Source organism: Bos grunniens, chromosome 9, assembly GCF_055505025.1.
Source record: "Bos grunniens cultivar Pamir isolate PY7600 chromosome 9, Bosgru_T2T1.0, whole genome shotgun sequence".
In the NCBI taxonomy this organism is placed as follows: domain Eukaryota; kingdom Metazoa; phylum Chordata; class Mammalia; order Artiodactyla; family Bovidae; genus Bos; species Bos grunniens.
This window is the reverse complement of record NC_141173.1, coordinates 20,044,507-20,061,217: the sequence shown is the minus strand read 5'-3', so window position 1 is coordinate 20,061,217 and position 16,711 is coordinate 20,044,507. Positions and strand designations below refer to the sequence as shown.

The following is a 16,711-nucleotide window of genomic DNA, read 5'->3' as shown; positions in this document are numbered from 1 at the left end:
GGTTTCTCATTTTTGTTTTCGCTTGTTCCTGAATAAATGATTGTCTTGGGGTTTGTAAAGGCGGAAAAAAAATCACAAAACATTTGTACCTTTCTTTATTTTCAGAAAGTTGTGAAAAGCATGGATATAAAGTGGTTAAGGGACATTTTTATAGATTGGGTAAAATTACTTCTACTTACTGAAAAAGTTCAAACTCAGCTTAGAAATGAAATTTGGGACCACCAGTCTGTTTTCTATTAAATGGTGTTATAATGGAACAGCATAAATCTTTAGAAATAATTTTTCTTGTTAGAATGTTATTAGGCTGGAGCTAGGTATTAATACATATTTGACTGCATAAGTTGTGGAAATCTCTTCATCTTAATAAATCCCTAGTCAAGAAAATCTGTATGTACTTAGTAACAAAATATGTAAGGACCGCTAGTACATCATAGGTAAGCTAAGGGAAATGAGGTTTTATTTGTTGTTATTCAGTCGCTGAGTCGTGTCCGACTCTTTGCAACCCCATGGACTACAGCACGCCAGGCTTCTCTGTCCTTCACTATCTCCCAGTGTTTGCTTAGATTCATGTCCATTGCGTTGGCGATGCTGTGTAATCATCTCATCCTCTGCCACCCCCTTCTCCTTTTGCCTTGGATCTTTCCCAGCAGTAAAATGAGGTTTTATAGTATCGGTTAATAGATACAATACAGCCATCACATTAGTAGCTTGCTGCTGCTGCTGCTGCTAAGTCGCTTCAGTCGTGTCCGACTCTGTGCGACCCCATAGACGGCAGCCCACCAGGCTCCCCCGTCCCTGGGATTCTCCAGGCAAGAACACTAGTGGGTTGCCTTTTCCTTCTCCAATGCATGAAAGTGAAAAGTGAAAGTGAAGTCGCTCAGTCGTGCCCGATTAGTAGCTTAGAGTGGTAAGATTGCAAGGCAGGAAGTAGTATGTAAGCTGAAAAGGAAAACAGGTGAGGTCATGAAATGCCTAGAATGTGTTAAGATAGTGACTGTTTCTGTGGGGGGGATAGTTAGCTATTGAAAAGTTCGAAGCAGGGGTTTGATTACATTTGCCTTTATAAATTTTTACTTTGAAAAGTAACATTTGCCTTTTTAAAATCTGCAAAGAATGTGTGTTCCTTTTGAAAGCAACCTTTTCGGTGAATCCTTGATCAGGCTTCCCAGAGACGTTGACACTTTTAACAACTTTTAACAACAACTTTTAAAAACTTTAATGAGTTTTTTTCTTTTTTTTTTTTCTATATGCTTTTTGCTGGTATGTTTTTGTTTATTTATTTTTGCTACAAGTACAGTGCTGCAGGTTTCATAGTCTCTTCCTCCAAATCTGTCTGTGTCATTTTCTTGTTTTGATTTTGTGGTTGAGAGCATGATCTGATATTAAACTTTTGCTGCATAATTAAGAATAAACAGACCTTAGGGTTGAATCTTAGAAAATGACTGTTTATTCCCAAGAAATCATTCACATACCTTGGGAATTATTGGTAGGAATACTTTAATTTTTCACTCCTTACCTAGAAGCAGTTTTATTTAAGAAGATAATTGAGAAAAAGCTGTGAGAAACATTTTGAGTATCACCCAGAAAAATTTCAACCTGACTTGTAGTGTTTTCTGGTTTGCATTGTCTTTTCAATTAAAGTCTGTGGTAATATGTCTACTTTAGTGCAAGCCAACAGGGCCAAACTGATAACGTCCTTAAACACTGATTTCTTTTGGCTTAAGTTGGCAATTATCAGTGTGTAGACTAAACTGAGTTTTTCCTGGTGGCTCAGACGGTAAAAGTGTCTGCTTGCAATGCGGGAGACCCGGGTTCAATCCCTGGGTCGGGAAGATCCCCTGGATAAGGGCATGGCAACCTACTACAGTACTCTTGCCTGGAGAAGTCCATGGACGGAGGAGCCTCACAGGCTTCAGTCCATGGGGTCGCAAAGAGTCAGACACAACTGAGCGACTTCACTTCAGACTAAACTAAGGAAAAACCAAATGTGATTTAAAAAGCATCTTGAACACTTGAATTTGCAGAATTTCACATTTGGTAACATAGTCTTCCTTCTTCCTTTTACATTTTCAGCTTATTTTATTATTTTGGAAATAAAATTTGTGCTCTATCAGGAGTTACATATATAATACAATTTAATAATAATTTAGGTTATACATATGTATATATTGCATATTATGTACATATTCTATTTCTCATTTTATCAGTAATATAAACGTACTAAGTTTTTGGTAGATGCATAGTTTATCTTTGTTACATGTTTTTTTAATGAGTCATACTATAATTTTAACACCTAATGGAAGGAAAACAGTATTTGTCCGCCCTCTTTTTGGTGGTAACTTAATAAGGGGGAGATGAAGAATGATATATACAACAGTCAGTTATCTTTCTTCTGAGTGTTACTAGCCCTGTATTTCATCTTGATCGTTTTGAAAATGAAAGAGATAGATGAAAGGTGAGAGATATTTTTTGAGTTCTGGTTAATAGAATATAGTAGAAAACAATGTTCAGATTTTTAGGATGTCAAATGTTGGTGGCAGAAGCCCTTTTTGTCTGGCTATATCATAGAATAAGATATTAATGGAGAATTTGTAACCTGATTCGTATAATATCTGCTTCTGCTGCTAAGTCGATTCAGTTGTGTCCGACTCTGTGCGACCCCATAGACGGCAGCCCACCAGGCTCCCCCGTCCCTGGGAAATCTAGGCTTTCACTTCTCAAATTAAGTTTCCATGTGCATAAAATCTTATTTGCTGAGCAATATAATTTTATACATAAAAATCAGATTTGGGATGATTAACATTTATTCTTATGTACAGCCATTTTTATGTATAAAGTTTCTGTCATTCCAAGAGCTGAATACATACTCTGTAATAGCACATAGACACTAAAACTCTGTTCACTCAGTATGTTGGGAAAGAAAGAAAACTGAAATGATAGATACTCCAATTTAAAATTGGAGCAGTTTCTCCAATGGAAGTATTATGCAAATCACAAATGCAAGCCACACATACAATTTTTTATTGCCACATTTAAAAAGAAAAACAGGTAGAAAGGTGGAATTAATTTTAATAATTTTTATTTAACCCAGAATATCCAAAATATTATCATTTCTAAATATATATAGTTAGTATAAAACATAGTGTGTGGAATATTCTGCATTCCTTTTTTTTTCTTTGAATTAGGTGTTTGAAACCTTGTGTGTATTTCAGTTATGGACTCAATTTGGATCACCCACATTTCAGTTTTCAGTAGCCACATGTGGCTGCTGCTGCTGCTAAGTTGCTTCAGTCGTGTCCGACTGACTCTCTGCGACCCCATAGACAGCAACCCATCAGGCTCCCGCATCCCTGGGATTCTCCAGGCAAGAACACTGTAGTGGGTTGCCATTTCTTTCTCCAATGCATGAAAGTGAAAAGTGAAAGTGAAGTAGTTCAGTTGTGTCTGACTCTTAGTGACCCCATGGAGGACCCCACTAGGCTCCTCCGCCCATGGGATTTTCCGGGCAAGAGTACTGGAGTGGGGTGCCATTGCCTTCTCCACTACATGTGGCTAGTGACTACTATATTGGATAGCATAGTTTCAAAGTTACTAATAGGCTTTCCTTCATTTCTTTTTATTACTACTTCCTTTCAAATATTCAGGCATGTATAGAGCTGTAATCCCAAATCAGTACACATTTAATATACCCTCACAAAATTTCTGTCTCTTTAAATGAAACTTTATAATGTTAAATTGTAAACATGTTTTTCTTTACCTGTTTACATAATAAAATCCATGGCTCGTGAAGTAGGTAGGGAAAGATTGGATTTTCTAGTTTTTCTTCATTTTTTCCCCTCTGGAATGCGTTTCCTTCTAGAAAAAATGCAGTCACCTTGGAGATTAAAGTTTGCTGTTCTCCACTATGGCAAACTTCCAGATGCCTCTTTTAAAGGGCAGGTGCTCTGTATATTGAGGCCAAGGTTTAATGAACTGTGAGTAAATAATATTCAAAATTTTTGTGAAATGTGATATGTACACTTTAAAGATTTCGTGTGCTTTTATTTTTTTAGGCTGGAGTCATTTATCTTGTTCTTAAATTATGCCAGATGTTTTTGATTTGAACATCACACAAAAGAAAGCCTCTGAGAAAGCGTTTAGAATCACATCTGTACTGCTAAAGTGTTTTCCATTTTCAATCACTGATACATGGGATTAAGTTCTTAATACTGACGAGAGTATTTTTGGAGAATTTTTGTCTTATACGCATACTTCAGTTAATCCTCACAACAAAAGGAAAAATAGACCTGGAAAGGGTTTAAGTTGAATTGCCCAAGGACCAGTGAAGTGGTAACTCCAAGTCTCAAATGTTCTGTCATGTTGTCATCATCTTTCCAGAAACAAAGATTTCTAATTAATTTTTAAAACCATCATTAATTAATGAGATTAATTAATTAATCTAATTAATTTTAAAAAACCATCATTTCAAATTATAATCCCAAATATCTTGGCACAGATGACTTGATTATCATGACATTTTGTATTTATTAGGCACCATGCTAATGCTGACGGTGACCATCTTATCTGCAGAGGTAAAAATGGTGGAGCCTGGTGTTGCCATCTTTTAAAACAGTGTAAAATAATTCCTTGTAAACCATGAGATATTGTTTTGCTGGATCAGAATATGTTTCTTGAACTGTCTTAAAAGATTTCAAACATTTCTTAATAAAAACAATGTATTAAAAGCTCTAAGTAAAACCAAATATTTAAATATTGTAAAATCATTTAAAAAAAGTTTTAAAAAATGTTTCCTTAAAGGAAACAAAATGACTAAAGAATGTTATGGAGTCACTTGTGTTAGGATAAGTCAATAATTCTATATCTGATACAGCTTTCACTTTACGTTATTACTGTTTCTTTTTCAGCCCCTAGGAAACCAAGCCCTAAGTGTCCTCCAAACAGAAAGGGAGTCCGAGCAGGATTTCGCTCCCAGAGCCTCAGTAGGCAGCCATTTCCGAAAGATCCTGATCTTGTTACAAAACAGGTTCTTTCTGCAAGACTGCTAAAAATCAACGAATTGCAGAATGAAGTAACTGAACTCCAGGTCAAGTTAGCCGAGCTGCTAAAAGAAAATAAGGCTTTGAAAAGGCTTCAGTACAGGCAAGAAAAAGCCCTGAATAAATTTGAGGACACAGAAAACGAAATCTCACAACTTATTGCTCGTCATAACAATGAAATTACAGCACTCAAAGACCGCTTAAGAAAATCTCAAGAGAAAGACCGGGCAAATGAAAAAAGGGCTAAAGAGACAGAAGGTGAACTACTTAAGACCAAAATTTCCTTACAGAAACTGAAAAAGATCTCTGAAGCTAAACACCTACCTGAACGAGTTGATTTAGCAAAGAAACTTGCTTCTGCAGAGTTAAAATTAGATGACACAGAGAGAAGAATTAAGGTAAAATTCCCACAGTTTCTTATTGTGCTGTTTTGTGTTATTTTTCATTGGGCATTTGATGTGCACTTTTAAGACTGCTTATTGCAGTTCAGCATTTGCTTGGAAATTAAATCTGATTTTTTTTTTAAAGTATCTTTCTGAGTAAGAGATTAGGAAAAATTTAAGATTTTATTTTTAAGAGCAAGATGTGAAAGATTGTATACATTAACGGGCCACATGATAATAGATGTTTAATTCCCAAAATCTTAGCTATTTGGGGGAAATACACTGTTTGATTATGTGATTATTTCTTTAAAATTGAAAATGATACTATAAGAGCTATGCTAAGTCACTTAAGTTGTTTCCAACTCTGTGCGACCCCATAGACAGTAGCCCACCAGGCTCCCCCGTCTCTGGGATTCTCCAGGCAAGAACACTGGAGTGGGTTGCCATTTCCTTCTCCAATGCATGAAAGTGAAAAGTGAAAGGGAAGTCGCTCAGTCGTGTCCGACTCTTAGCGACCCCATGGATTGCAGCCTAACAGGCTCCTCCGTCCATGGGATTTTCCAAGCAAGAGTACTAGAGTGGGGTGCCATTGCCTTCTCCGACTATAAGAGCTATAGTATATAAAACTGACATTTGGGGCCATTGTGTAAGAAATGCCACATGAATAACTTGTTTTTATTTCTTTGAACATTTGTGAAAGATATATTTTGGGGCAGGGTGTGCTTCTACTCCCTCAGGTAAGACTTGATGTGAAAAGTGGGTGGAATGATGCTGAGTTAATAGTCTGAGAATATAGCAGATCTTACAAAAAATTTTTTTTTCTTGAAATTAAAGGAAAAGAGTACTACCCCATGACTGTTATATGGAGAACATATATTAGATGCTACCTGGTGTGTGTGTATATATATATAAAATCTGTTTAGAAAGTAAAGTTTGGGAAAAAGTATGAGAATAATGTTTGCTGTAGGAATTCTTTGAACAAGAGAGAGTCAGAACTATAAACTAGCTTCTCTGCAATGTATTAATTAGATGTTTTTAGTACCTGGTATATACATAGTACTTCTTAGTCTATGTAATATACCAGACTCTATATACCAATGCCCTGCCCAAAGAGAGTGGCTTATTAAATAGAGTATATATCAGTGGCCAGAAAAAGAACTTAGCTTATTCTCAAAAATTAGCAACCATTAACTTTTGCTTCAGTATACAGAAGATATCTTATTGCATAGGTTCCACCAGTGATCAAGTCAAACTGCAGAGCAAACATATGAAAACTTACTTTGTAGGATCATTTACCTACCTATGTAGTGGGGTGAGGGTAGGGGATAGAAGCAACTATTGTCATGAATAGCTGACGTTTATTTTTAAAGGGAAGTACAAAATGTGACCATATGGATTTTAAAATTAGGAACCAAGAGCGCAGAAGGTTGATTATTAAGTATGGTTAAAAACAACCCACACCTCAGTGTGTATTTCTGTAAAACTAGAGAGAACATGGAATTGTAGTGCACACGCATGTACGCACACACCCCACACACGTATACTGCAGTTCTGTCTTATAGCCTGTTATGAAGGGGGTTGTTGGAATGATAGAGGAGGAAAGAAAGAGAAGGAAGAAAGGAAAACTTGAACAAATCTGTGGATTCTGTGTTGTAGATGGAGTTGAATTATGTGGCTACCCACTTGAGGGCATGAAAATCAGTCATCTGTGATAAGTGTGAAAGTATTAGTCAGTCAGTCACGTCCGACTCTTTGTGACCCCATGCTCTGTAGCCCTCCAAGGTCTTCCGACCATGGGATTCTCCAGGCAAGAATCCTGGAGTGGGTTGCCATTTCCTCCTCCACGGGATCTTCCTGACCAAAAGGGATTGAACCCGCATCTCCTGTGTCTCCTGCCTTGCAGGCAGATTCTTTACCCGCTGAGCCCTCAGGGAAGCTTCAGGTCTTTGAAATACTTACTGTATAGTGTTCTCAATACTTAGGTTTTTCTTACTGGAATAAGAAAAAAAGAAATTGGTGTTAATTGTAGATTTACATGTATTTAAAAAAATTAGATCACATAGTCCCTCCATCCATTTTCCCCAGTGGTAACATATAGCATAAATAGACTATAATATGTTGTTGTTTGGTCACTTTTGCAACTCCATGGACTGTAGTGCACCAGGCTTCTCTGTCCATGGGATTATCCCAGATAAGAATATTGGAATCGGTTGTCATTTCCTTCTCCAAGGAATCTTCCTAACCCGGGGATTGAATCTGTGGCATCCACTGATCTGTTCACCATTTCTATAATTTTTTAAAGAATGTAATATAAACAGAATCTTCTAGTATTTAATCTTTCAAGGTTGGCAGATTTATTTTTTCTCTTGAGCTCCATCAGAGCTGTTGCATGTATCAATAGTTCGTTCCTTTTTTATTCCCAAGTAGTAGTCCATGACATGGATATCAAGAGTGTTATGGTATATCCTGTTGAAGGAAATTTGGGTTGTTTCAAGTTTTAGTTATTAACTAATGAAGCTGCTGGCTTCTCTGGTGGCTCAGACAGTAAAGAATCTGCCTGCAATTCAGGAGACCTGAGATGTCTCAAGACATTTCCATGAGAAGAGAATGGCAACCCAATTCAGTATTCTTGCCTGGAGAAGTCCATGGACAGAGGAGCCTGGCAGGCTACAGTCCTTGGGTCTATGGCCGTTCAGGAACAGGTTTTTGTGTGAACATTAGTTTTCATTTCTCTGGGTTATATGAGTGAAAGTTCACTTGATGAATTGTTCAATAAGCACATTTGGTTTTGTAAGAAACTGCCATTTTCTTTTGTAAAGTAGTAGTACCATTTTACATTTTTACCAGCAATGCATAAGTGATTCACTTTCTCCACATCCTTGTCAGCATTTGATGTTACCACTTTTTAAAATTCTAGCCGTTCCTATAGGTATGTAGCGATATCTCTTAGTGTTAATATTATTCCTAATGGCTTATGATGTTGAACATCTTTTTAAATGCTTATTTGCCATTAGTAGATCCTGTTCATTTGTTTGTTTTTTGCCTATATTTCTAATTGTTCTTTTACTGTTGATTTTCTATAGTTCTTTATATATAATAGATACAGGTTCTTCGTCAGATACATGGTTTGCAAATATTTTCTCACTGTGTAGCTTGTCTTTTCATCCTCTTACAGAGTCAGAGAGTTTTTAAAATCTGATGTGGTCCAATTTGTCAGATTTTTCTTTCATGGATTATCTTTTTGGGGTCAGGTCTAAGAATTCTTTGTCTATCCCTGTCAGCCTTTGCCTGTAGACCTAAAGATTTTCTACTATATTTTATCCCCAAACTTTACAGTTTTATGTTTTACTTTAAAGTTCATGATTCATGTTGAGCTGATTTTTATGTAAGTTGTGAGGTTTAGGTTGAAATGCATTTCTATTTTTTTTCCCTGCCTATGTAGTACCTAGTTGTTCTAGTACCATTCGTTGAAAAGGCTATTCTTCCTTCACTGAATTTGGCACCTTTGTCCAAAATCAGTTGGGCGTATTTTTGTGGGTCTATTTCTGGATTCTTTAGTCTCTTCTTCTGATGTATATGTCTTTTCCTCTGCTGACACCACATTCTTTTCATTATATGTGATTATGGTAGAGTGATTCTGCTCATCTTATGCTTTGTTTTTAAAGTGACAGTTGCTCAGTCATGTCCAACTCTTTTCGATCCCATGGTCTATACAGTCCATGGAATTCTCTAGGCCAGAATACTGGAGTGGGTAGCCTTTCCCTTCTCCAGGGGATCTTCCCAACCCAGGAATGGAACTGGGGTCTCCCGCACTGCAGGCGGATTCTTTACCAGGTAGTTGTTCGTTTTTTTTTTGTTTCATGCCTCATTCAGTTTTTCAGATTTTACTTAATCTTTTTTCTTCCCACCTCAGTACCACTAACTGTAAGGGTAAGGGAGGAGTCTAAGAACTATTGTGTTTCATTTTGCAAATGAACTAAAATCAGAGAAAGTCCTGAGCGTCCCTTGAAATTGCAGTAAAATCCTTGTAGTGCTGACTTTAAGTTTTATGCTATTCTCTGCTAAGGATGACTGGTGTTTTTTTGGTTTTGTTTGGTGTAGCCTAGTAGCTCAGATGGTAAAGCATGTGCCTGCAATGCAGGAAATCCGGGTTCAATCTCTGGGTCGCAAAGATCCTCTGGCAGGAAATGGCAACCCACTCCAGTATTCTTACCTGGAGAGTTCCAAGGACAGAGGAGCCTGGCAGGCTACACAGTCCATGGAGTCTCAAAGAATCAGAAATAACTGAGCTACTAACACACAGTATTTTAAGAGTCCTTAAACTGGAACTTGTGACAGGCAGATTTGTTTATCTGTTTGTAGATTGCCTCATCCCGGAAGGGATTTTAAGCCACAATTCTTATTCCCCTTGTGTTGTGTTTTCTTTTTAGGTGAGGAAAAAGAAAGCATTCTTCAAGGTTACCTCTAAATAGTTGAGCTGTGAAAAACTTATCTCTGCACCCTCTATAGGTTGTTTTCAGGTTTATTTTGTTAGTCGATGAAAGTGACAGAATGCATAGTCTAAGTATAGAGCATAGTCTTAAGTAACTTAAGAGTACAGTGGCTTAGAAGTAGATAGATGGTTAGAACCAAAAAAAGTATGAGTTGGGACAGTCACCCATGGGAGTTGCTTCTTGCCAACCTTGTGTGATGTGGTCTGCTGGGTCCTCGGCCATATGTATACTTGGGATAAAGAGCTGCTTGACAGGGTTAAATTTGTTAAATTTAAAATTGGTTAAATTTGAACTCTGTCCAAAAGGGCAGACAGCTAAATCAGGCTGCATGTTTATTTCTTTATTTACAGTTGGCTGTATACCTTTATTTTGGCTTTTACTTCAGTAAGATTGTTGAATAGAGTCCTGTCAAAGTATCAGCCCCATTTAAATATATTTATTTTCATATTAATAGTTATATCATATTATTAATATTTAAATAAAACTGCAACAAACTGTAAAAAGCTGCAAAAAAAAAAAAAACTGTTAAGGTGCTAACATTTATGGCAGTAAAATATTAATAGTTATATAATGCAGCAATTCTCAAAGTTTTTGTTTTGAAGACTCTTTTATACTCTTAAAAATTATTTCACACCCCCCAATACCACAGGAGTTTTGTTTATGTGGGTATATCTATTGATATTTACCATATTAGAAATTAAAATTGAGAACATTTTTAAATGTTTCTTAATTTATTTAAAATTAATAAAAACTTACTACATGGTATCATAAAATCTTTTAATGAAAAACATCTATTCTCTAAACCAAAATAAATTGGGTCAAGAGTGGCATCATTTTATATGTTCACAAATTTCTTCAGTGTTAGGCTTAATAGAGGACAGCTGGGTCCTCATAGCTGCTTCCACATTCAGTCTGCTTCGATATGTTGTTGTGGTTGATAAATACAAGAAAATTCAGCCTCACACAGATGTCTATAGGAGTTAGAAAATAGAAGAATATTTAAAAGCTTTTCAGATTAACTGGATATTCTTTTATACTATATTAAAACTTGGTAAGTGGTATTCTCAAAGGTTTGTTGCAATGTGGAATCTAAAATCATATCAAAGAACTTTTCATACTCTATTGCATTAAAATCCCTTGGTCTTCTACTTTGAATGAATGTTTTATCCATGAATGATTTTGTATTACCATACATTACTCATTTGGAAAATGTTCATTTGTTGCATTAAGCAATAAATGTTGACGTTTCATTCGTTATGATACATTCATGATGGTGAGTGAAAATAGCAAGCAATATTGTATCATAAAGTAGTTCTGACCTTGCAGACTCCTGAAAGTGTCTCAGATCTTTAGGGTCCCTGAACCACTCTTTGAGAATCACTGATTGAATATCAGTGGTTCATTGTTATCAGCTTCATTAGCAGTTTCCCCAGTTTGCAGTTTCTATTAATGACTGCCCAACTGCACTGTTGTTCACTGGACCTGGAACTGGTCTCCAGTAGGGGCTGAAGACACCAGTTCTCTCCCATCCCTTGTAAGAAAGACTTACAGTGGAGGTTGCTTTCCTGATCTAAGGATGTGGTAGAGATGAGTCAGAGCCACGATCAACTCTGTCATAAAGCAGATACCAAGAGTTGCTAGCTATTGTAAGTATCCTTAGTCACTAAATGGGAAATTATCTACTAAGCTTTATGAAAAGATCATAAGTGTTAATAGCATGTACATAATTATTACAAGTACTCCAGTAAACTGTAGGGCACACATTTTTAATACATTAAAAAATCCAGCTCTGTTTTAACATTAAATTGGCACAGAGTGAATAACCTTGTCAGAAAAATATAATCAAACTATTAAGTAGGCTTTCTCTCCCTTTTAAGAAATTTCTAAAGATTTGGGGAAATGATTTGAGTAGCCTGAATATCATAGCACTCTAAAAGAAAGTTTGAATAGACTTCTTTCTCTTCTGTTAGTTTTTCTTACAAGAAACTGGCATTCAGATTCCTTTCACCCGAAAGCTGCCTTCAAGTAGGTATTTGTTTCTTGTTGATAAAATAATAATATCGTCCTCCACTGGAAATCCGTTTCAGAAGAAAGAATTGATTCAGCCTTGTCTTCCCTACCCTTCCTACTTTATTCAGAATGAGAACTGAGCTGTGCAATGTTGGCCAGGTAGATTCCTTTTTCTGAATCTTTCCCTGCCATTTAGGTCTCTGCTCTAAATGTTTTTCTGCTCTTTTACTTCCCCGTTCCCCACCCCCACGCCCTGAAACTCAAATCCAGAAGGCATGTTTGCCTCACCTACCTGCTTTGTGTCTTAATAAAAGAATGACGTTAACTAAGACAGAGTAATAGAAGTCAAACCAGGAGTTCAGCTCGATTCTTCCCCTGCTCTGTTGCTGTGAGCCCTCTTAATGCTCAGACTTCGGTTGCTTCATTTGTGGAATTAAATGATTCTGAGGCCACTCTCAGGTCTGAAAGCTGATGAGTCTAAATAATATTTTTAAACTTTTCATGTGTCAAAAGGTTTTAATATGGTAAACCATATTTATTTAAAAAATTATCCTTATGTCTATTACTGAATGTTGCAGAAATGAAACATTTCTAATGTTGAAAAAAGGAACTGATTTATTACAATTTATTTATTGTAAAATAAATATTTATTGAGATCCTGTTAATTTTTTATTGCAGAATAATTTAAGAAATTGGCTAGATTTTGTTATTTACAAGTTTCTTTTTTTTATCATTTTTGGTAGACAAAGATTTACAATGAAATTATAGGATCTGTGATTGAAGCGCAAAGTTTAAACCATTGCAGAAAGTAAATTTTGTAGTGTTCTTAAAACTGCCCATTTAAATAGAGCAATTATTATAGGAATTTCAAGTTAATATTTAAAATCATAACTGTCTACTGAAAAAATAATAGAAGCACTAAAAAAGGCCTGAAAGTTCAAATAATACAGAGAGGTGTGTAATGCTATGCTATCCTTTGTAACCCTCTTCCCAAGAAGTAATGCACATGGTTATATATGTGTATATTTTTTACTCTCTAACTACAAGTGAAGGTGTACCATACACATTGCTTCATGTTTTTTTCACTGAAAATGTATTTTGGTGCTCTTTACATATCCTTGTGGATATATGTGTAATATATATATGTGTGTACACTCACATACACATATATTAAATCTGCCTCACTTTTATTTTCTGTTTTTCCGGTTTTATTGGGGTGCAATTTGACATATGTATACGTTTAATGTGTACAGCATAAAGATTTGACATAAATATTGCAAAGATATTCCTGCAACAAGTTTAAATCTCCATCACCTCATATAGATACAGTGAAAAGAAAAAGCAAAAAAAGAACTTTTTTTTTGGTAATGAGAACTCTCTGGTTGCTCTGTTAAACAACTTTCATATATATTCTACAGCAATGTTACCTTTAGTCCTCATCCTATATATACATCAAATGCCTAGTACTTTTTAAGTAGAAGTTTGTACCTTTTGACTACTTTCATCCGATTCTCCTCACCACCCCTACCCCCTGCCAAGTCCACCACCGCTACTGGTAACCACAAATCTGACCTCTTTTCTCTATGAGTTTCTTTTTCTAAAGATTATTACATACACACACATACCCACCCCTCACAACTTCTTTATCCACTGATGAATAATGGACATCAGTGGACACTTAGGTTATTTTCATGTCTTGGATATTATAAATATATGCTGCTATAAACATGAGAATGCACATATCTTTTTGAGTTAGTATTTTAATTTCCTTGAGCTATATTCCCAGAAACGGAATTGCTGTATCATATAATAGTTCTATTTTTAATTTTTTGAGGATCCTCCATCCTTTATCCCATAGTGGCTATACTCGTTTACAATCCTACTACCCATCGTTCTAATGGGTATGAGGTGTTAACTCATTGCGGTTTTGATTTGCGTTTCTCTAGTGATTAGTCATGTTGAACATGTACTTTTGGCCTTTCGTATATTTTCTTTGGAAAAATGTCTATTCAGGTCTTTTGCCCATTTTTTACTTTGGTTATTTGTGTCTTTTGTTAACCAGTTGAATGAGTTCTTTATGTATTTTGGATATTAACCTCTTAGTACAAATAATTTTTTCCGCATTCTGTAGGTTTTCTTTTCACTTGATGGTTGTTTCCTTTGCTGTACAGAAGCTTTGTAGTTTGATGGACTGTCACTTATCTGTTGTTGCTTGTGCTTAGGTGTCATATCCAAAAAAAGTCATTGCCAAGACCTATATTGAGGAGCTCACTTTCAGTGTTTTCTTCTAAGGGTTTCATGGTTTCACATCTTACATTTTTTAATCCATTTCAGATTGACTTTTGTGAGGCATAAGATAGGGGTCTAGTTTCATTCTTCTATATGTGATTAGTTAATTATCTCAGGACCATTTGTTGAAGAGGCTATGTTTTCTCTACGGAATGTTTTTGACTCCCTTGTCAAATGTTAGTTTTGACTTTATATGTGTGGATTTATTTCTGGCTCAAAACTGTTCCATTGATTCTTTGTTTTTATGCCACGGCCATACTGTTTTAATTACTGTGTGATTATGTGCATCCTCAGTTATGTCTGACTCTTCGTGACCCACTAGGACTGTAACCCACCAGCCTCCTCTGTCCATGGGATTTCCCAGGCAAGAATGTTGGAGTAGGTTGCCATTTATTTAGGGGATCTTCCTGACCCAGGAATTGAACCTAAGTCTCTTGTGGCTCCTGCATTGTCTGGTAGATTCTTTACCACTGAGCCACCTGGGAAGCCCCTTTAATTACTATATAGTATTAGCTTGAAGTCAGGAATGTGTGATGCCTCCTGCTTATTGTTGTTCTTCTTGAGGATTGCTTTGGGTAATAGGGGTTTTTTGCCATTCAATATAAAATTTAAGATTGTTTCTTTCTGCTTTTGTTTAAAAAAATGCCATTAGGTACAGCAAAAACTAATACAACGTTGTAAATCAGATATACTTCAAATAAAAAAGATAATTTTAAAAATAGCATTGGAATCTTAATAGTGATTGCATTGAATCTGTAGATGGCTTTGGAAGTGTGGACATTTTAGCAATATTCTTCCAATCCATGAACACTGTATACCTTCCATTTACTTATGTCTTCTTTGATTTCTTTATTAGTATCTTGTATCTTTCAGAGTAGAAGTTTTTTTTAATTTCCTTGGTTAACTTTATTGCTAATATATTATTGTTTTGATGCTGTTGTAAATGGGATTGTTTTCTTTCTTTTTCAGATAATTTTTTAGTGTATAGAAATGCTACTAATTTTTGTATTTTAATGTTAGGTTCTCTAATTCTACCCAATTCAGTGATAGCTAACAGTTTTTTGGTTGAAGTCTTTGGCATTTTCTGTATATAAAATCATGTCATCTGCAAACAGAGACAGTTTTTACTTCTTCCTTTTTAATTTGGATGCCTTTTCTTTTCTTGCCTGATTGCTCTGGCAAGGACTTTCAGTGCTATATTGAACAGGAGTGGTGAGAGTGAGCACCTGTCTTATTCTTGATCTTAGAGAAAAAGTTTCAGCCTATCACAGTTGAGTATCATATTAGTAGTGGGCTTGTCATATATGGCCTTTATTATGTTGAGATATAATTCTTATAATTTGTTAAGAATTTTTATCAAGAACAAATGTTGAATTTGTCACATACTTTTCCTGCATTTATTGAGATAGGAGGTTTTTTTTTTTTTCGTTCCGTTAATGTGGTGTACTACATTAATTGATTTACATGTATTGAGCCATCCTTGCATCCCAGCTATAAATCCTACCTAATCATGATCATCCTTTTACTGTGCTACTGACTTTGATCTGCTAGTATTTTATTGAGAATTTTTGCATCTGTATTCACCAGAGATATTGATTGGTAGTTTTTTATTTCTTGGTACTGATACTTTCTATCTTTAGTGTTAGGGTGATATTGGCCTTGTAAAATGAATTTGGAAGCATTTCCTCTACTTTTATTTTGTTTTTGTTGTTCAGCAAAGTTACTGGTGAAGCCATCTGGGTTCTGTTCTTTGCTTCACTGCATTTGGTTGCTGATTCAGCCTCCTTACTAGCAATTGGTCTATTCAGGCTTTGTTTCTTCTTGAACCGGTCTTGATATATATATATTTTTTTAGTTGAAGTATAGTTGGCTGTACAGTATTACGTAAGTGACAGGTGTACAATATAGTGATTCAAAAATGTTAAAGGTTATACTCCATTTATAGTTATTGTAAAACATTGGCTGTATTTCCCTTGTTGAATAGTAATATATCATTGTAGCTTATTCTATACCTAGTAGTGTGAACCCCTACCCCTGTATTGTTCTTCTGCCTTCTCTCTCCCCACTGGTAACCGCTACTTTGTTCTCTATACATGTGAATCTGGAGACAGGGAGAGACACAGGCCTTGCTCTCCATTCAAGTGCCACTGTCAGCAGGGCTGTTGGGTGGGCTCCACAGCCTGTGGTGTGCTCTGCTGAGGCTTCCGGTCAGGCAGGCTGAACACTGTCTTCAGCAACAAGTGAGGCTGTGAGTTCGTTTCCCGACCCGAGCTCATCAGCTAAGTATCTCCAAGGCCACGGGTGCTCTTTGTGGGCTTGACTCAAGTCAGCCTGTGCCCCAGGTTCACTGGCTGAACAGGTGCTACTAACTTTGTTCTGGGGGCCACCCGTTTTGCCACTTACCTGCCCATCAGCTCAAGAACTGCTGGGTTGTGCAGCTTCCGGGTGTTCTTGTCAGCCCTTCCCGTCAGATGGGGGCCGGCAGGGACCACACTCCATG

The 16,711-nt window shown here is 36.2% G+C and overlaps 1 protein-coding gene across 9 annotated transcripts in view; it reads left to right on the top strand.

The window, feature by feature from the left end:
* The window catches only part of LCA5 (lebercilin LCA5), a 57,545-nt gene that overhangs the window by 17,352 nt on the left and 23,482 nt on the right, over positions 1-16,711 (top strand). For 6 of the 9 annotated variants that reach the window (XM_086316910.1, XM_086316911.1, XM_086316913.1 and 3 more), the window contains one exon: positions 4,905-5,434. The exons of the other annotated variants lie outside the window; for them this stretch is intronic. In XM_086316910.1, coding sequence (XP_086173036.1) covers positions 4,905-5,434 — 530 coding nt within the window. The remainder of the gene's footprint in view (positions 1-4,904; positions 5,435-16,711) is intronic. 9 annotated transcript variants of the gene reach the window in all.